This window comes from Fusarium proliferatum (assembly GCF_900067095.1).
Source record: "Fusarium proliferatum ET1 genome assembly, contig: FPRO_scaffold005, whole genome shotgun sequence".
Classification (NCBI taxonomy): domain Eukaryota; kingdom Fungi; phylum Ascomycota; class Sordariomycetes; order Hypocreales; family Nectriaceae; genus Fusarium; species Fusarium proliferatum.
Genome location: NW_022194794.1, coordinates 2,995,754 through 3,014,516, shown reverse-complemented (window position 1 = coordinate 3,014,516; position 18,763 = coordinate 2,995,754). Strand labels below are relative to the sequence as shown.

General features: G+C 46.9%; 8 protein-coding genes across 8 annotated transcripts; 4 read left to right on the top strand and 4 right to left on the bottom strand.

Annotated features, from left to right (window-relative positions):
- Positions 1–144: 144 nt before the first annotated feature.
- Positions 145–1,780, top strand: FPRO_11255 (uncharacterized protein; the record flags this gene model as incomplete). The annotated part of the gene is made up of 2 exons (XM_031232307.1): positions 145–1,415; positions 1,468–1,780. The coding sequence occupies 2 exons, from the start codon at positions 145–147 to the stop codon at positions 1,778–1,780; spliced, it is 1,584 nt and encodes a 527-aa protein (XP_031082257.1).
- Positions 1,781–2,539: 759 nt separating this feature from the next.
- On the bottom strand, positions 2,540–3,990 carry FPRO_11254 (uncharacterized protein; the record flags this gene model as incomplete). Its single annotated transcript, XM_031232306.1, has 2 exons — positions 2,540–3,860; positions 3,911–3,990. 2 exons carry the CDS (start codon positions 3,988–3,990, stop codon positions 2,540–2,542), a joined length of 1,401 nt encoding a protein of 466 aa, XP_031082256.1.
- Positions 3,991–5,940: 1,950 nt separating this feature from the next.
- Positions 5,941–8,775, top strand: FPRO_11252 (uncharacterized protein; the record flags this gene model as incomplete). Its single annotated transcript, XM_031232304.1, has 6 exons — positions 5,941–6,347; positions 6,401–6,489; positions 6,539–6,715; positions 6,777–6,801; positions 6,850–7,419; positions 7,473–8,775. The coding sequence occupies 6 exons, from the start codon at positions 5,941–5,943 to the stop codon at positions 8,773–8,775; spliced, it is 2,571 nt and encodes an 856-aa protein (XP_031082255.1).
- A 129-nt stretch (positions 8,776–8,904) lies between these two features.
- On the bottom strand, positions 8,905–10,395 carry FPRO_11251 (uncharacterized protein; the record flags this gene model as incomplete). Its single annotated transcript, XM_031232303.1, has 6 exons — positions 8,905–9,072; positions 9,135–9,425; positions 9,497–9,700; positions 9,758–9,965; positions 10,017–10,315; positions 10,372–10,395. The coding sequence occupies 6 exons, from the start codon at positions 10,393–10,395 to the stop codon at positions 8,905–8,907; spliced, it is 1,194 nt and encodes a 397-aa protein (XP_031082254.1).
- A 1,580-nt stretch (positions 10,396–11,975) lies between these two features.
- FPRO_11250 (related to ketoreductases) lies at positions 11,976–12,964 on the bottom strand (the record flags this gene model as incomplete). The annotated part of the gene is made up of 4 exons (XM_031232302.1): positions 11,976–12,503; positions 12,572–12,727; positions 12,790–12,876; positions 12,932–12,964. 4 exons carry the CDS (start codon positions 12,962–12,964, stop codon positions 11,976–11,978), a joined length of 804 nt encoding a protein of 267 aa, XP_031082253.1.
- Positions 12,965–13,488: 524 nt separating this feature from the next.
- Positions 13,489–14,693, top strand: FPRO_11249 (uncharacterized protein; the record flags this gene model as incomplete). The annotated part of the gene is made up of 4 exons (XM_031232301.1): positions 13,489–13,602; positions 13,673–13,827; positions 13,877–13,991; positions 14,046–14,693. 4 exons carry the CDS (start codon positions 13,489–13,491, stop codon positions 14,691–14,693), a joined length of 1,032 nt encoding a protein of 343 aa, XP_031082252.1.
- Positions 14,694–15,048: 355 nt separating this feature from the next.
- On the top strand, positions 15,049–15,942 carry FPRO_11248 (uncharacterized protein; the record flags this gene model as incomplete). Its single annotated transcript, XM_031232300.1, has 2 exons — positions 15,049–15,313; positions 15,353–15,942. 2 exons carry the CDS (start codon positions 15,049–15,051, stop codon positions 15,940–15,942), a joined length of 855 nt encoding a protein of 284 aa, XP_031082251.1.
- A 434-nt stretch (positions 15,943–16,376) lies between these two features.
- FPRO_11247 (uncharacterized protein) lies at positions 16,377–18,451 on the bottom strand (the record flags this gene model as incomplete). Its single annotated transcript, XM_031232299.1, has 9 exons — positions 16,377–16,638; positions 16,687–17,151; positions 17,215–17,491; positions 17,566–17,610; positions 17,663–17,718; positions 17,780–17,904; positions 17,959–18,134; positions 18,193–18,301; positions 18,359–18,451. The coding sequence occupies 9 exons, from the start codon at positions 18,449–18,451 to the stop codon at positions 16,377–16,379; spliced, it is 1,608 nt and encodes a 535-aa protein (XP_031082250.1).
- Between the last annotated feature and the right edge of the window lie 312 nt (positions 18,452–18,763).

Here is an 18,763-nt window from a genome sequence, read left to right as displayed (position 1 = left end):
TCATGACAGCCTACGTATGCGCGCCGCGGTAGAGCGAGCGATGGTTTAATTACTTTTAGGGTGAATTCGTATATAAACAAACTCCCTCCTTCTCGCTCTCGGAAATGCTGATCCTGGACACTCTCGTTACCAAAACCCGCCAACATGAAGCAATCACCAGCACAGCTTCTCACTGTCCTTACAGCTTTCTTTACTGCGGCCGAGGCAGCCACCCTCCCGCCTCGAGATAAAGGCACCTGCAAAAAGACCAAGGTTGCAATTCTCGGAGCTGGTGTTGCCGGTATCGCCGCAGCCCAGAACCTGACCCAAGCCAAAATCACCGACTTCCTTATCGTCGAGCATAATGACTATATCGGAGGTCGCCTGCGAAGTCAGCAATTTGGCCGAAATGCCAAAACTGGCAAGCCATACACCATCGAGCTAGGAGCCAATTGGGTCGAAGGCATCGGATCGCTCGAGACGCACGAGAACCCCATCTGGAAATTGGCGCAGAAGCACGGTTTGAAAACAACTTATGCCGACTACGATGCCCTCAAGACGTTTGACCACGAGGGCGCCAAGAACTGGACCGACAAAATCGCCGAGCTTGATGAAGCTTTTGAGAATGCGTCGGGCGAGTCCGGTGAAATCTTACTGGATAACCTACAGGACTTGTCTGCTCGAGCTGGTCTTCGTACTGGAGGCTGGAGACCCGATAAGAACGATATGTATGCCCAGGCAGCAGATTGGTGGGGATGGGACTTTGAGGCTGCCTGGACGCCTGATGAGAGCGGTCTTGTTTTTGGCGTCGCTGGAGACAACGCCACCTTTGGTTATTTCAGCGATATCAGTAACCTAGTTATTGACCAGCGCGGTTATAACTATTTCCTTAAGCAGGAAGCTAAAACTTTTCTCAAGGAGAACGACCCACGACTCCTGCTGAAGACTACGGTTGAGGGTATTGAGTATAACAAGAAGGGTGTCAAGGTTACAACCAAGGATGGCGGCTGCATTGAAGCTAGCTATGCTATCTGTACTTTTTCCCTTGGTGTATTGCAGAAGGACGTTGTCGAGTTTAAACCCAAGTTGCCTCATTGGAAGCAGAGCGCTATCGACCAATTCGCGATGGGTACATATACCAAGATCTTCATGCAATTCAATGAGTCATTCTGGGATACCGATGCTCAGTATCAGCTCTATGCCGATCCCATTGAGCGTGGGCGTTATCCTCTGTTTCAACCGCTCAATGGAAAAGGTTTCCTCGAAGGATCTAACATCATCTTCGCAACGGTCACCGGCGAACAGGCCTACCAAGTCGAGAGACAAACAGACGAGGAGACTGAGGCGCAGGTCGTGGAGGTTTTGCAGTCCATGTATCCTGATAAGAAGGTCCACAAGCCTACAGCATTTTCCTACCCTCGCTGGAGCACCGAACCGTAAGTTGATCAACAACCCCTGACCCGTCTGTAACTAACATAACCTGTCTAGCTGGGCGTATGGATCATATAGCAACTGGCCTGTAGGCATGACTCTCGAGAAGCACCAAAATATACGTGCTAATGTCCAACGCCTCTGGTTTGCCGGCGAGGCTTGTTCGACTGAATTCTTTGGTTTTGTCCATGGTGGCTATACCGAGGGTCGTGAGATTGGACATAGAATCGGAAAGATTATTAATGGAGAGGCTGGCGACGATGAATTTGACATGGAGAGGTATGAAGTTCTGCACGGAACCACTCACAAGGACGAGTATAACGATGAGAACGGCTGGCTGTTTCCCTACGATGTTGACGGTGACAACTGATCACATCACGTCTCAGACATTTACTGTACATATTCATAGACCAGGGTCTAGGATGCTACGAGCATATACACAAATTTTCTAATATATCTTCTATTACAATTGAGAGTACAACTTTTCTCATTCTACTCTCTGATTGAGCACAAGTCGATCGCAGACATGATCCAACTCATGGACAAAACACTCTAGACCGTATTATAGATATCTAGACACCTTCAAGTGTAGGGTTTCAAGAAGTAACTATCGATGTGACTGCGCTCTTGAAAGCTGGTATACGCATACATCAACATGGAAATAACGCTCTGTATATATCCAAAAAGATACCAAATTCTTCCTAATGAAACATGACAGTAGATCGCCAGCCCAGGAACCAGACCACGGAAGTCGCCGTTCGTGTAACAGTTATTATATGGTAAGTCAACATTCTCCTGTCGAACTCCCCTTGGCGAAATTTTCCCGTGAATTTAAAGCCTCGATTACTTGAGTAATGTGAAGGGCTCGGGGAAGTAGGAGAGTTCCAGGCCCCATAGACGCAATGGACGGAGGAGGTACGAGAGGCCGGACTCTACAGTGTAGTATGCAAGCGGAAACGGCAGTGCTTTCTTATAGACTTGTTATTCTCCGTATCCTGATGCCCTAACAGAAGAAGTATCTCATGCCAACTTAAAACGCCCTGTATCTCCCAGCCTATTCAACCACATCTCAACATCGGAAGACACGCCCCTAGCAAACTCATCATCAACCGTTCCAACTTGCCAAGCATTACTTATAACCAATTCCCCACCTTTGGATAACATTCAGAGTCAATGCTGCTCCGAAAGAAGGCGAGCTCTGAGCGAAACTGGCACCATCGATACTCCACTTGCCCTCACCATCGCCGTTCTCCGGAAGTCTACCTTGGATGACGCCCAAGTTGCTTAATTCAAAGGCATGCTCGCGCGTCTTGCTAAGGCCTTTGAAGTATGACGGCCAATCACCAATGAACTTAGCCAAGCCCACCGTATCATTCTTGGTACCCTGACTCAGCTTCGCCAGCAATCCTTCTCTTATGGTTCTAGCAACGTCCCAAAGGGCATCCTCAAGATTTGAATCTAAATCGGGGTTCGCTTTGGCATCGCTGAACCGCTGGCGGATGGTTGAAACAAGACCCTTTTCAAAGATAAAGGGCCAGTAGGCATAACAGTTCATAACCGTCTTGTTACAATCAATATCAGATTTTGCAACTTGGAATTGCCTGAAACAAATAGGTGTTCCGCATGAGAATGCTCGCGCCGTGTCCTCAGAGAGTCTCGTCGCTATTGATACCATGAGGAGTGTGTTTAAAAGTGCAGTCAAGGTTGTCTCATGCATTCGACAAGCGTCCAATACTGACGGGAAGGCTTCTTTTGTAACCCTTATCCATGAAAGTCGAGTCTTTGCTGGTTCAGCGAAAATAGGCGCCCAAGTCGCCGTGTGAGGTTTAGCTGATAATTGCGGAAGAAACTCGCGGCTTAGTTCTGATACAATGTAGCCTAGAGAGATAGGAAGATCTATTAATTGACCCATCGGAGGTGTGTGGGGAGTAGCAGGAACGTCAAAAGATCGGTTCTCCAGAGTGATACTGTTGGATTCTGGCGTATTAAGACAAGCGAGAAAAGTATCGTGAAATATCTTTCCACTCTTTCCATCACCTGCCGAATGATCCCATGCAAATACGACATCCATGAACTTTGTCCCAGACAACTGAAGTATCACCGCCCTCCAGCAGGGCTGTCTCTCGAGGTTGAGGTATGGGTCATTGACCTGCCGTTCCAGGACCTCACTAAGAGAATTCTCGGTGTCTTCAGACGGTCCAGACCATGTTATATGGTTGTTAAAGTCGATACGATCTAGGCGAACCCAGAGCGGTGATTTGGTGTTATCATCGATCCGACCGACGGTTAAAGCTGGATGTTGAAGAATGGCACGTGCAAATGCACTCTCAATTGCATGTTTAAATGAGTCTGTATCCAAGGCCAAAAGTGCTTCTGGTATAACGTAGCGGCAAGATAGAGCGCATCCGATATAAATTCTTAGTAAATGCTGAGCGCTTTGAAAGCATTCGCTGGTGGTTATTAGCTTTACCGTCAACGAAAGTGAAGATTTAACCCGAACTTAGGACTTAGTTTTCTCAGGATTCTTGCTTCCTCATCCGGGCCTCTAGAGCTCTTCTGCCCAAAAAACCTGGCAATCATGTTGGCAGGTGATTTTTATTTGAGATAAAGAAATGAATACAGATGAGCTAACAAATCCGAGCGGCAAAGGCGATTCATATGTTGGTTTGTTGAAAAGCGCATCAGAAAGCCGAGCCCAAAAGAAATGTGCTTGGGGGCTTGTGAGAGGATGCTTATCCAGCCCAATCGGATCGAGCCATTCTTTTCACTGGCGTGGTTTTTCGCTCCCCCTTTTATTAGTGCTGACGCATAATGGATCCAGTTGTACGCTTCGGGATACCGATTAATTACACCAGAATTCAGGGTAAATAAGACCTAGACAGAAGTAGAATATTGCTTTACATCTTTACAATCAACTTTTAAGAAGTAAATAAAATACGTCTCTAATTAGGTCTTGGGATAAATTTTAATAATTAGTAATTAATGCTATCTATAATAGATATGAAACAGAAATTTAATAGATATTACCTATATGTTAAGAGATAAAAAATGATGAGTAATTTGTATGTCAAGGGTGCCTATATTAGACTTCTAGACAGTATCTTATTTGAGCTTTTTAGTATGTACTACTACCTACCCTGGTGTTGAGGGGATTGCTATCTTAAGACGCCAGCTACCTATGCAACCCACATGTATCCCGGACCGTTAAGAAAGGTTGTGTACTTCAAGACTCTTCTGTTAACTCTTAGGCTCTTACTCTGCTAGGCCCGAACCTGGAGGTTGAGTAATAAATAACATCCAGTTACTAAGAGGATAGCAAGTCAAATACGGCGTGAAGTAGCATCGTTGAAGACGAATACCTCTAGGTTATGAGTTGTTCTTATGCCTAGGAGGAATCGGGAGGGCGAAAGTAATTTCTGATAGCTAAGATAACTTGATGCGGCTAAGATAGTAAAGCCTTAGCTCTACCTGTAGATGCGATACTTTGATATGCCAGACCTGGAGCTCAAAAGGGGCATTGAAGATTGTTATCAGGCCAGCGGTAAACTCGGGTCTGCCGTACGATATGATTTCCTCCCATATGAAGGGTCTTGATTCATGACTTATTATGCTTAAGCCTGCTGCCAGCTGTGAGATGCCATTCGCTTTCCCTCAGTTCAGAGGTGCCATTCTTGATCTCTGTCACAAATCCTAATTGCAAACACGGTGTTGCTCCTCACATTCTGATGACGAGTCGACTAATCAAAGGAATATCGTTAATGTCATTTCGGACCACGGGCAATTTGATCAGAGTAAAGCGCCAAGTTCTCTGTGCTGATATACCTTAAGGTCTGAATGACGCATCACAAATGCAGACAACACGACAAGAAATCAGATCGATATCATCGCGCGTTCAGCCGCCACATAGACGACTCCGATCCCGACAATCGCACTGCGCATTTAGCAGAACTCAGGAAGTAATCACAAAGCACTCACCAGCGGCTTAATTGTCCGCTCTTGTGCAACACCAGCTTCGCTTTATTCTTCCATTGCTAAACTCCCATTGCATCAAGAAATCGCCATCAATTCTATATAAAGCCTTAATAACTAGTCAAAGTCATTATCCATAATGCTTAAGTTCAAGGATGTAAATGGAGGCGCAACAGTAAAGTCTGCGAAAATCACTTCTGGCAGAATGTATTATAATAGTCATGATGGGCTCCAATCCGTCTGTCTATTCAGTTCCCTGGCAAATAGTAATAAGCTGCAGCCACTAGATCTGGCAACGGAAAGCCTCAGCTCTTTGTATAGTCTTTTGCTAGTTGATAAACCTCCTAATCTTATATAGTATCATATTCTCAAATTAAGGCACCAGCGTCTCTATGTCCGCATTCTTTCGGAAACTAAACCTAAAACTCCAAGATACTAACATTGTGGCTTGATATTCTGCTTCACCTGACCGCCCGTCATCTCATAAACCCCGCTCAACCTGCCAGATCGATATCTATCACGGAAGAATGCCAAGCCTTTCTTCTATCTCGCCCCATAACAATGGTCGATCCCATTTCCATCATCGGCCTAGTAGGCCAGATTTCAGACCTTATCCAGCGAGCCTACAACTACGGCAAAGCAGTCCACGATGCCCAAAGTGACATGCGTAAGCTCTATACTGAGCTTCTCGCTCTCAAGGGTGTGTTAGAGCAACTCGAGAAACTAGATATCGCATCAGCAGAACCGCACATAGCCGATCTAAAACGCTGGAAAGAGTTTCGCAAGACGTTATCTTCGACTTCGGACCTTGTAAGTCGTCTTGCCGACAATTTGAATAAGAAGCAGACATCTTCTCGTCGAATGAATGCGTTTTTGTGGCCGTGGGTGAAAGATGATGTGAAGGCTGATATTCAGGATCTTGAACGTGTCAAAACTTGGTTTATTGTGATGATGATGGCTGAGAACTCGTGAGTTCTTTAATATCTCTGGCCTAAGATTGAGTGTCTCTGATCGCATCTAGGATGCAAATGGAAGTCTTGATGATTGAGTCGCACGAGATTTTGAATGTCGTTAGAGAAGGTCGAGAGAGAGGGAGGCTCAATGATGAGGGTCTGTAATCAATCATAAGACACTTCGCTACAGCTTACGTTTTGAACAGAAGAAAAAAGAAAAAAGATCAGAGAGTGGATACAACCGTTCAGTCCCCAACGACTTCATGCCAAGGCCATCAAAAAGAGGATGGAGGATACTGGGTCATGGTTCCTGGACGGCGACTTCAAAATTTGGATGAATGGTGATGCAGGCACGCCAAGAATCCTCTGGCTTCGCGGCAAGTGTAAGTCAATAAGCCTTAGATGTGCTAAAACTTGCACTCCTTTTAACCCATATTTAAATAGCCGGTTCTGGAAAAACGACATTGCAGTAAGTCGGATTGAATATTTCCTCCCCTAATGCTGAAGCAAATACTAGTGCCGCTGCCGTCGATCAACTCAAGTCACATCAAGACGGAAACCCCAAGATTGGATGTGCGTTCTTCTACTGCTCCTTCGATGACAGAGAGTCTCAACAGCCTGTCAATATCCTGGGGTCTATATTTTATCAACTCTCAGAACGACATCCCGAAGCGCTAGAAGGTGTCGACCAACTGCGTAAATCCGGAGAAGTCTTGGGTGAGAGTGCCCTACTCCATCTCATTTCGGAGCACGTGTCAAACTTTGACAGATTCTACATATCAGTTGATGCTATTAATGAGAGTTTCAGCTGCGTTGAAGTTTTTGAGACGCTTCTACAGATCGTTACCAATAACCCAAACGTACGACTTTTTATGACAGCCATATCGACCTGCTCACATTGGCTAGAAGATCTGCAACTGGAACAACCACCAGAGATGATCGAGGTAGATATGGGTATAGGTGATGTTGATAGAGATATCGACTTCTACATCACTAGGAGAATAAGCGAGGAGCGTCTGCTCAGACGACTGAGTAACGATACAAAACTAGAGTTGCGAGAGAAAGTACTCGGTAACGCAAGAGGAATGTGAGCTCACCTTTACCATGACGTCGTATGTGTCTTTAATCTAACGTTTCCAGGTTTCGGTACGCCCAGTGCCAACTCGAGTCCCTCAGTACTCTCCGAACAGCAAAGATGGTTTTCAACGCCCTATATAATCTCCCAAAGGATATTTACGAAGTCTACGAAAGGATCCTGCTTAGCATCCCTGAAACAGATAGACTTCTCGCCAGAGAATCGCTCTTCTTCCTCTCCGTAGCGCTGCGACCCATTACCATACAAGAACTAGCAGAAGCTGCAGTCCTAGACGATTATAATACACGTATCGACGAGGAGTGCAGACTGCCTGAGCCCATGGTGTTGCTAGAGATCTGTCAAGGCCTTGTCGACTACGACGCAGCAACAGGCGTGGTTACGCTGGCACATTCGTCGGTTAGGGCGTACATAACCTCGAGTCACACGCGTGAGGGCGATATTGCTTGGTTCAGTTATGACATCCCCGGTATACATGCCGATATCGCCAATAAGTGTTTATTATATCTCCTTCTGGAGCATTTCCAAGACGGCTTCTGCACCGACGACGAGCTTGAGAAGAAGTTTGAAGACTATCCTCTTCTTCGCTATGCCTCTCAATATTGGCCACTTCACGCAAGGTTAGCTGAACGCGAAGCGCGCTACGAGACGTCTGCCATGGTTTTTTGTCTAAGCCATAAGAAACCTGGTGGCGGCAACTTTAGCTTCTGGGTTCAGTGCCTGATGCCTCACACATCGAGGGACACTATCACGGCGAGCCAGCCTCTATACTACGCCTCTTCCTTCGGACTTACGGATCTCGTCAAAAGTCTTCTGACTTCTGAAGGTGTAGATGTTGACGCTCGGGGTGGCCGTTACAAATCCAGTGCGTTGCATGTAGCATGCTACAGAGGCCATGTTGAGATAGCCCGTCAGTTGCTTGAGTGCGGCGCAGATACTAATCTTCTCGACAGCGATGGTCGCACCGCGCTATTCTGGGCAAAAAAGTTGGGACGAAGCGATATTGTTGATCTTTTGCAGGACCCCAAATATGCACAAACTAAAGGACATACAGTTGTGACACTCTCAGATCTTCCAGAGTATATCGACTATCCGATGTGGTTCTGTTGTGCCTGCAATGGAGGACCTGGACGAGGAAGATTTAACAATTGTTGGGGATGTAGTCACGAGAGGTGCGAAAAGTGCATCAAAGTGGCTGGTCTGGAGGATGTTGAGAAGATTCCAGACTCACTAAGTCGCTGGGTATGTTGCAACTGTGAGGCCGGACCTTCAAAGGTGGAGACGAAAGAATGCCGGGCTTGTGAACATGAGAAGTGCCGAAGATGCTGGGTGTTTAATTCATCTATCTAAAAGAACTGCGGACAGTCAAGGATTGCAGATTGTTCGGAGCAATTGTGATTAGACATGCATATCTGTGCGAATACTATGTATATACAGAACAATCAAATGATAAAAAAGTCATATAATATGTTTCGCATCCTAAGACCCTAGTCCAAAAACAGGACCAGACTTACTATAGTACTCTGCCACATCATCTGCAAGCGTCTCAGGCCTTTCCCAAGCAATGAAATGTCCTCCCTTTTGATGTTGTCTCCAGAACTGGATGTTACAGGTCTCGGACAACCAATCTCGAGGATTCAACCAAAGCTATGAAAGATGTGTCAGTAAGTTAAGTCTGGTTATGAAACTAGGTTAGTTCGACGACTGACCTCCTTTGGGAATAAAGATCCTCCAACTGGCTGAGAAATGTATCTCCCCAACATACTGTCTGAATTATTGTTTAAAACGGCCTCTGCCTCCTTATAAATCTGCATCGCCGCGCTGGGACTACCTAGGTAATGAATGAAAGCCCAGTGAATGAGCTCCTCCTTTGTCCAAGGATACCCGTCCGTCCAGGCCCGGAGCTTTCCGACAAACCAAGCAAGCATTCCGACTGGAGAGTCATGCAGGGCGTAACCCAGTGTAACGGGTTTCGTCTCTTGGATACGTTGATATCCGCGCTAGAGTTAGGAACATTGGGTTAGTCTGCTTCAATGAATTCAAAGGGTGATTACGTCGGACTAAAGCTTACCTCTTCTGTCGCAAACCAATGAGTTCTCTCTAGGTTTTTGAGTTCCTGCTCCGTATAGGCATTCTTCTGATATCGGGCATATTTCTCGGGGGCCTTTTTGGAATCTGGGGGCAGAGCAAGGAACATGTTGATATGGATCGCTTGCACGGCGTCAGGATGATTGAGTGCCATATACCTTACAATGGATGATCCCCAATCGCCTCCCTGTTACATCCATCATTAGATTACCGGTCATGGAAGGTCATTAGTTGTTTTTCGCACCTGGCAAACATATTTCTCATACCCAAGCCTCTTCATTAGCAGGGCAAAACAAGCTGCATGCTGCTCCAATCCGAAACCGGCCTTTTTAGAGTACTGGCTGAACCCGTAGCCTGGAATCGAAGGGGCCACTACGTGGAAAGCTTGCTTGCCCGCTGGGGGGTCAACTAATAGAGGGAGAATCTTGGTTGCCTCAAGAAATGACCCTGGCCTATGGACAAGTTAGCGAGACCTTCGAAACAAATGGAGAGTAGTCCAGTACCAGCCATGAACGAAAATAAGGGGGATAGCATCTTCTTTGGAAGATCTATGGTGAAGGAAGTGAATATCAAGAGGCTCAAAGCCATCGACTTGTATGGGGGTCTTGAAATGGTTGAATGTGTTGAGGAATACCTCGTATTTTCGCCAATCATACTCATCGCGCCAAAATTCGACGACTTCTTTGAATGCTGAGTGCCCAATTTCTAGGTCGTTCCATTCCACATCCGCCATACCGCTATCTAATCGAGCGTACTTGAGTTTGATTTTGACCTCTTCGAGCAAGCTGTCAGGGACATGAATCTAATTAAAATGGTCATTAGTCAGGTCAGTGACATGGGTCGTTCTATTTGGCCCACCTTGAACGGAGCAATTTCAGCCATATTGCTAGGTGTGATGGGAAGGCTATGAAGTAACGTGGTTTCTAGGAAATGGATAGAAGTTGCAGGGCGGACGGAAACTGAAGGAGGAAACTCAATGCAGCAGAGACGAGGTTGTCAGATTACCATGTCATTATTTATGCTGCGTTAGGTTAGGCAGAATAGCATACTACAAAAGCCACTTCCAATTAGTAAAGCTTAACCCCTCTTCTGGTGACTGCATGAGATCAAAAGCTACATGTCATCGCCTACATATCTACCACCTCGGCTACGCCATCCTTTCTCAAGGCAGTCGTAAAGACCGCTTGGAATGTCTCCATCAAGGGAAATTTAGAATTTAATCGCTTAGGCTTTGAACATGTGAGTCATGACAACTGTTGACATTTGTAAGCGGCCTTCTGTTGAAACTCGGCCTCCGTTTAGCGTTGCTTCGCTTCTAACTTCCTTCTACAATGCATCAAGATAGCGCAAGCTGCTGTACCCCGCGTTTCTGTGCGTTTATGTGGCTGAGCTTGCATAGAGAACTTAGTTGGGAAGCTAGACCGTAAGGAGTTGACTCCCCCAACTCCTTCGGGAATTGGCGGTCAAACAGGCCGCAAGACAATCTCTGGAGGTCAAATCATAGGAAATACGACGAACGTAAGCGAGAAATGGGTACAATTATTTGACAGGGTATGTCTGTGACGACACCTTGGAGTTACTTTCATGCACTACGTTGGATCCAATTTGACCACTTTTTTATCCATGGCCTTGGTGCTCCCGAAATTCGTGGATGGCAATTATAGCCCTTCCTGTAACCCAGGCGCTTATCGGCTGACCTATACACTCATGTAGTGCCCAGCGACTTTATTCTAGTCTCGGCCACAAACCGTAACGTATTCCTCAAAGATGTCTGACGTGGAGGTTCGGTTCAATGTGCTGAACATGAATTCCCGCGCGGCATATTCTCTTGATGTGCAAATGGGAACTCGTATGGAAACCTTGAAATGGTGTGACTAACTTGCACTACTAATCGATTCATTCTGGCCCTTTCTTGTGCAAGAGCTTTGCATAAGGATACAGAGCCCCGGGGTATATCTACTGGCAACAACAGCCACTTTCAACTTCCTGTTAAGCGACTGGGCTTATTTACGTAGGGAAATCCGAACGTGGAAAGAGATAAGGTGCCAATTATTGCCTCCTTAGTTCAAAGTATTGCGCCTTGTGCCAAATATATGCCAGATCAACTTGATGCACATAGTCTAGAGAGAAAGATCGCCAAGGCCAATCGTGTTGATGTCTTGTGAGAGCTAATTCGATGATAACTTAGTGGCTCATGTCTCTGCAGCGATAATAGCTCTAAGCTTCGGGTGTTAACTGTAATTAGTTCGGAGTCCTGCACGACACGTTCTATATCACACCTGAAGACCTGGAAACTTATAGTAGTCCGCCAATGAGACGGATTACGAAAGATATGGCATTGAAGTCGAGTTGTTGCAACAGTGAAACCATACACTTGTAAAAGATAACTTGATAAAACTATCTTGACGCTGAATCTGGAATTTTCAATACTGATGACGCTTATCCGACCGTGCTATACAAAGCTACTCATGGCGAGACTTCCATTCGCGGTCGAACCGGGTCAAAGCTCGTTGCGCCGTGGGAACACAGTCCAAAGCCTTGATAGATATGCGAGAAGGCAGACTCAACATGTAGAGCACTGACTGGGCAAGGTCCTCAGCAACCAACGGGTCATAGCCCTGGAAGAACTCGTCCATAGCGCCTTGGTCATATTGAACCCTCTGGAGGTGAAAGTGGGTGTCAACACAGCCAGGTCGAAGAACCAGAACCCGGATATCTGACCCAGCTGTCTCCATTCGGAGACTATTGGTGAAACCTTCGAGAAAGGCCTTGGATGCATGGTAGACTGCCTCGCCATTAAATGGGGGGCATTCCAGTCCAGTTACAGACGAGATGTTAATAATAGTGCCTCTTTTCCGTTCCCACATAGAATGATTCAAGATAGCATGCGTCGCATACATGACACCGTTGATGTTAGTACCTGACATTTGAGTAATTTGCTCAACAGGGATCTCCCAGAACCGTCCAGGGGCACCGAGAGCTAGTCCGGCCTGAAAAATAGTTAGAAATAGCCCTAGGAACGTTTTGTATGCTACAGGCATAAAGACACTGCACTGACATTGTTGATAAGGATGTCAATTTGACCAATCTCGGCGATAGCTGCCTTGACAGCATTTTCGACATCGAGTTGCTGCTGAAGATCCACGGGATACACTCCAACCTTGACATTAGGGAACTTGGAGGTGATATTTTCTCGGACCGTCTCGAGCTTATCCTACACCAATGATACTGATTAGCACACACAAGCATAAGTTATAAGAGGCGGGTTAAGCGTACCTTGCTTCGGGACACGAGGGCGAGATTGACGCCTTGCTCAGCCAAAGCAACAGCGATAGCTTCACCAATGCCCATAGAGGCTCCGGTCTACCCATGAAATTAGCAGACTGCAGATACAAACTGAGGAGTGGGGGTGGCTGACAATGAAGGCAGTCTGTCCTTTCAAAGACTCCATCTTGATCAAAAAAGGCGATTTGTTTGTAGTGTTGAAAATCCGTCTAGAGAACTAAGTTGCGGCATCAATTACCATGCAGTACCCAAGGTGATGGATATATACTCAAAAAGAAGTTTCGAGCTCGCTGGCTTTTTGACCTACCTCAGAGAACCATTGAGCTCTAGGCCTGAAGCATGAATGCTGGTGACGTCGACGCTTGAACTGGCGGCGCTTGCAGTTGACTTTTCGGGTGGAAATGGGGATAGCGCGAAGTTCGTATAGGATCCGAATACTCGGGAAATGTAGGCAGCAGTTGCAAGCGCAAGCCACCAAAATGCTAAGCTCACCGGGCTTCAGCCACGCAAAATGGGAGGCCTTCGAGTGAGCAAATCGTGAAGAAATGCAGGAATAAGCGTAAGATGGGAAATTTTATGTCTATGTATTTAATGCTTCATGTGTTCTGCAAGAGTCTTGTCTACGGGAGATCCCAAAGCATCGCAACGATCTCTTGTCACTGCTCCCTGTCTCGCATCAACCTCCCAACGATGGCCGCACAAAGCCCGTATCTGAAGTTTAAATCCTCTGGCCAGGCAATTCCTCAAGTCGGATTTGGCCTCTGGAAGGTAGCCCCTGAAAATGCGGAAGAACTTGTCTACGAGGTATTGTGGATCTCGCTGTTCGATATTGTCTTGAATGCGACACTGATTTTTATTTTTCTGCAACATCTAGGCCATCAAGTCTGGTTACAGACTGTTCGATGGTGCCTACGATTACGGAAACGAAAAAGAAGCGGGCGACGGCATCCGACGGGCCATTGACGAAGGCGTTGTCAAGAGAGAAGATATCTTCATCACCACGAAACTATGGAATACGTGTCATCAGAAGTAAGTGTTTGAAGGCTTGATCAACAGCACTATTCTGACAGGACACCAGGGACCGCGCCATCAAAATCGCCACCCAACAGAACGAAGAATGGGGTCTTGGATACATTGACTTGCTTCTTATTCACTTCCCCGTTGCTCTGGAGTATAACCCGGACTGCACAAGGGTATGTTTAGCCCGTATCATTATTCATTGGTCATGCGCAAACTGACCAGGCCAGGGATGGTATTACGATGGGGAGTCGCAAGTGAAGCTGGAGCCTATTCCCATTCGCGAGACATGGGAAGCCCTCGAAGAGCTCCACGCTCGTGGTATCGTGAAGAACATAGGCGTATCCAATTTCAACTCCCAAGCAATTCTTGACATCTTTACATATGCCAAGGTAAAGCCGAGCATGCTGCAAATTGGTGAGCCCGATAATGAAAACTATAGCGACCAATTGCTAATTGTGCTACGAGAACATCATCCTTATCTCGTACAGCAGAATCTGATCGACTTCTGCAAAGACCAGGGGATGCTTGTCACCGGATACAGCTCCTTCGGTCCGCAATCGTTCCTCGAGCTTCCTCCAAGCTTCCCTACCAAGGCCGCCAAAACACCGTCCCTCTTCGAAGCGCCCCTCATTCTCGAGCTCGCCTCCAAGTACAGCAAGACCCCCAGCCAGGTTCTTCTGCGATGGGCCACGCAGAGAGGCTTGTGCGTCATACCAAAGAGCAATAGGAAGGAGAGGATGGCGCAGAACCTTGACGTTACCGGATTTGAGATGGAGCAGGCCGATCTGGCTAGGATTGCGGACCTTGATATGGGTCTGCACTTTAATGATCCTGGTGTATACTTGGTCAACCAACCGATTCGAATTTTCACTTAGGCAGTTGTAGCCGATAGATCAATTATTTGTCGTATTGAACGAACCATTATGTGCGTTTCGTGGTAGACTGCGGGCGGAGGGTGGTGGAGGGCCACACACACCACGGCATGCAAGTCTTAGCCTATCGCGCGAAAGACTACGGGTTATCTCCACTCTGCTTTGAAATCGAAACACTGAGAAAAAATCCTGCACTAGTGGAAACTCGTAATACATAAATCACCTCCTTGTGCCGTGCATAAACATGCTTCATATGACTTGAATCACCGCCGAGAAGAGCTTGCACCCTTGCATACATAAGTAAAAGCCGACAATACCCGTTTTGTCACAGAAAACCCCTCCGAAAATTCCTTTTGCAATGTTCAACGCGGAAGAGACTGCTGTCATCACTGGCGGAGCATCAGGTATCGGCCTCGCCATTGCTAAGAAATGTTTTGGCAAGGGCATGAAAGTTCTCATCGCCGATAGGAATACGACTCTCCTAGAAGAAGCAAAAGCTAGTCTTGGCGAGTCCCTACTGACCTTTTATCTGGACGTCACAAAGCTTGAAGACTGGGAAAAGCTCAAGCAACAGGTGACTCATGAACTTGGAGGTACTACCACTGCCATGTCTATTTTTACTGGTTAGATAATTGGCAGAGCACTAACTGATAGATAAACAGGTCGCGTCGATCTTCTCGTCCTGAATGCCGGTATTCAGCCTCCCTCGAACTGGAATGACCCAGAGGTTTTCCGAACGATATTCGACGTGAACCTATTCGGCGTCATCAATGGCATCACCACGATGCTTCCCGTACTAAAATCGCAAGCCAACTCATCCATCGTCATAACTGGGTCCAAGCAGGGTATCACAAACCCGCCTGGAAACCCTGCCTACAACGCCAGCAAAGCAGCTCTCAATTCTGTCGCTGAGCAATTGTCATACGATCTCAGAGATACACCGACCAAAGTTCACCTACTTGTGCCGGGGTGGACATTTACTGGCCTAGGAGGGGGTTCTCCGAGCAGTCAGAGGCCTAAGCCCCCTGCTGCGTGGACCCCAGAGCAGCTGGCCGATTTCATGGAAGATAAGATGAGGAAGGGGGATTTCTACATCATCTGTCCTGACAATGAAGTCACGGAGGAGATGGATAGGAAGAGGATTCTTTGGTCTGCGGGCGATCTTGTGCATGGTAGGCCGGCTTTGAGCCGTTGGCGAGGCGAGTTCAAGGACCAAGTGAATGATTGGATGGCTAAGCCTGGCGTAGAGTAGATTGTTGTATTGTAACTTTGGAATACATGGAATCGATTACATCACGTCATTAAATTATTTGCGTTAGCGAGAGAGATTCTTATGAAAATAATGAAGATAATGAAAATAATGAAACTTGGGGTGCCCACTTCCTTACGCGTCCTTCGTGGTAAAATGGTGCTGCAATGAACAACAACCGCGTCGAGATGAAAACGGAAGACATTAATAACTCTCAGGCCAAATTTAGCTTTATATCCTTTGTTCTTAGTTTCAAAAAGTCAATTCAGAGTCATCGAGAGAAGTATAACATTGATATAAAAAAGACTAATCTCTTCAACTGACCCTTGCCTCTACTGAACTACACGTAAACAACACCCCACTGTGTCACAATCTCAGGTCAACACGACGCCCACTGTGCGAACACCTCCATGTTTTACGTCGAAATGGCACCGAGCTTAAGGATGTTCAACATTTGAAACAACATTCGGCTTGCTATCCCATGGCTCTGTAGACTTTCCGATGGTAGCGTCCGCTTCATTCTCGGCGCCCAGCAGCCGCATCCTCTTTCGGTGCTCCTTGCTGAGAACACCCCTGGTCATTCCGGGATAATCAAAGAGGTAGTCAAGGGACTCGAGAGAAATGCCCGAGGTCTCGGGGAAGAAGAGATAGATGATCGGGATGAAGGTGAAGTTTAGTACAGTGAAGATGATGTAAGTCCTATCAACATTAGCCTCGAGCAAAGGATCAAGTTAGCAATGTTCTCACCTCCACCCAATGTTGGTCGTAGCAACTGGCGTGATCATGACGACCAGGAAAGTGAAGATCCAGTTTGACATCACTGAAAGCGAAACACCACGACTTCGAGTTCTCAAATTGGTGATCTCGGCCGGATAGAAGAAAGGAATCGCCAGGAACCCCTGTGCATAAAATGTGTTGAAGAGGAAGAAGCATGCGACCGCGACAATGCCCATGGCATAGCTACCTGGGGCGTCTTTGCGCTCGGTGATGAACCAGAGAGCAGCAGATAGTATAGCCATGGAAACAGTCTGACCACAGGCGCTCAACAGCAGAAGCTTTCTCCTTCCAAATCGCTCGATCGTCCATATGGGTATAATTGATGCTACGAGATATTCGATTCCGTTGATACCGCCGATGAGAAGGGATGTGTGGCGATCAAGGCCGACGGAGTTCTCGAGGACGTAGGAGATGTAGTAAGTCAGAAGATTGATGCTATTTGTTTGGGTTAGCTAAGCTTCGCCAGAAGAGTGATCGAATCAGTGGAACATCACGTACCCGCTCAGCTGTTGACAGGCCATGACTCCAGCGCACAGCGCCATGCGTCGCCAGTTCTGCATGTCCCCACCATGGAGAAGTTCAGCGTAGGAGAACTCTCCTTCAGCCTCTTGTTCCAGTTCTCGAGTTCGGACGATGCTTTGATACACGGCTTCGACAGCATCGCTGTGTGTGGTCTCGGTCAAGGCCTTGTTCTTGGGTGTGATCCATTCGAGGACTGCTTTCGCTTCGGTATCGTAGCCTTGGGATACAAGCCATCGAGGGGACTCGGGGAGGACTGTGAAGCGAACGAGTTAGTCGAGCTTCTAATAAGACATTTTCATCCTGCTGGGCGTGAAGGGTATTTCTTACAAATGATCATGACGAGCATGATTAAACCGAAGAGCATTTGTAGAGCTATGATGGTGAAATCAGTATGCTTGTTTTGGAGATCTCCAGAGGTTCTTACCAATGGGGAATCGAAATTGCAAGTCAGATGTATACGAGGCGCATCCATAGTCGGTCCTATCGTTACTGATTAGATAGAGTATGCGGAGACAATGCAGCAAAAGCACATAGCACATACCAATAGGCAATGACAACGCCCCAGATGATGAGCCATCCGTTGAAAGCAGCAACTTTACCTCTTTCCTCAAGTCCAGAGATCTCTGACACCCAAGTAGGAATTGTAGAAAAGTTCAATCCATTGCCCTAATTCGTTAGTGAGTACGGTTACAACAGAGGTAGCAGTCTAAGATAACTCACCAGCCCTGTCACCACACGGCCTGCGATAAGTTGCGACATGTTCATAGATACGGTCTGAAGGGTAGAGCCCACTATCATGATCAAAACGCCCCAGATCATGCAAGTTCGTCGACTGAAGTTTTCGCCCCATACGAAAGAGAAACCGGCACCGGCGAAGCATCCAATTTCGTAGATCGCTATTAAAAACCCAACGTCAACCGCAAGATCTATCGGGACAAAGGGGAAATAACATACCGACCATGAGGCCAAGAGTAGCGGCGTCGGGATCCTTGAAAGTGTTGCTGAAAGGAGTCCCCTCGGAGCCAATCAGGCCAGCCATGACACCCTGGTCGTAACCAAGGAGCTGGAATAGATTGTAAGCACTGGAATCATGGGATACAGGCTATGGCGGTTCACCTACCAGCATACCAAATCCTGCAGCGACTGCTGAGGTATTGATGACGGACCTGCCTTGTCCTAAAAAGCCATATCGGCGAGTTGCAAGAAAACGCATGGTGGCTGCTGTTCAAAGATGTAGTTCAATAGATCAGAATGTGGTCAAGAACAGTGAATGCTTCTTTTTGATCTTATTCATGGACGATGGTCAGGCATGATGGAGTCTTTATAGACTACGATGCTCAGGTTTGCTGCCATGCACTGAAGCTAGGGGTTTACTCCGGGGAAGATGGAGGTATCTGGGGTTCTCCTCCTGGGGATGCGGGGGCTGGAACCTGGGGTGGCGCGCCTAGCTTTCCTTAGGGCGGGCTAACAAGTCTTGTCCTGACTTTGGGAAGTTGTAAGCGCCTTTCCTACGTTCGGTGGCAGA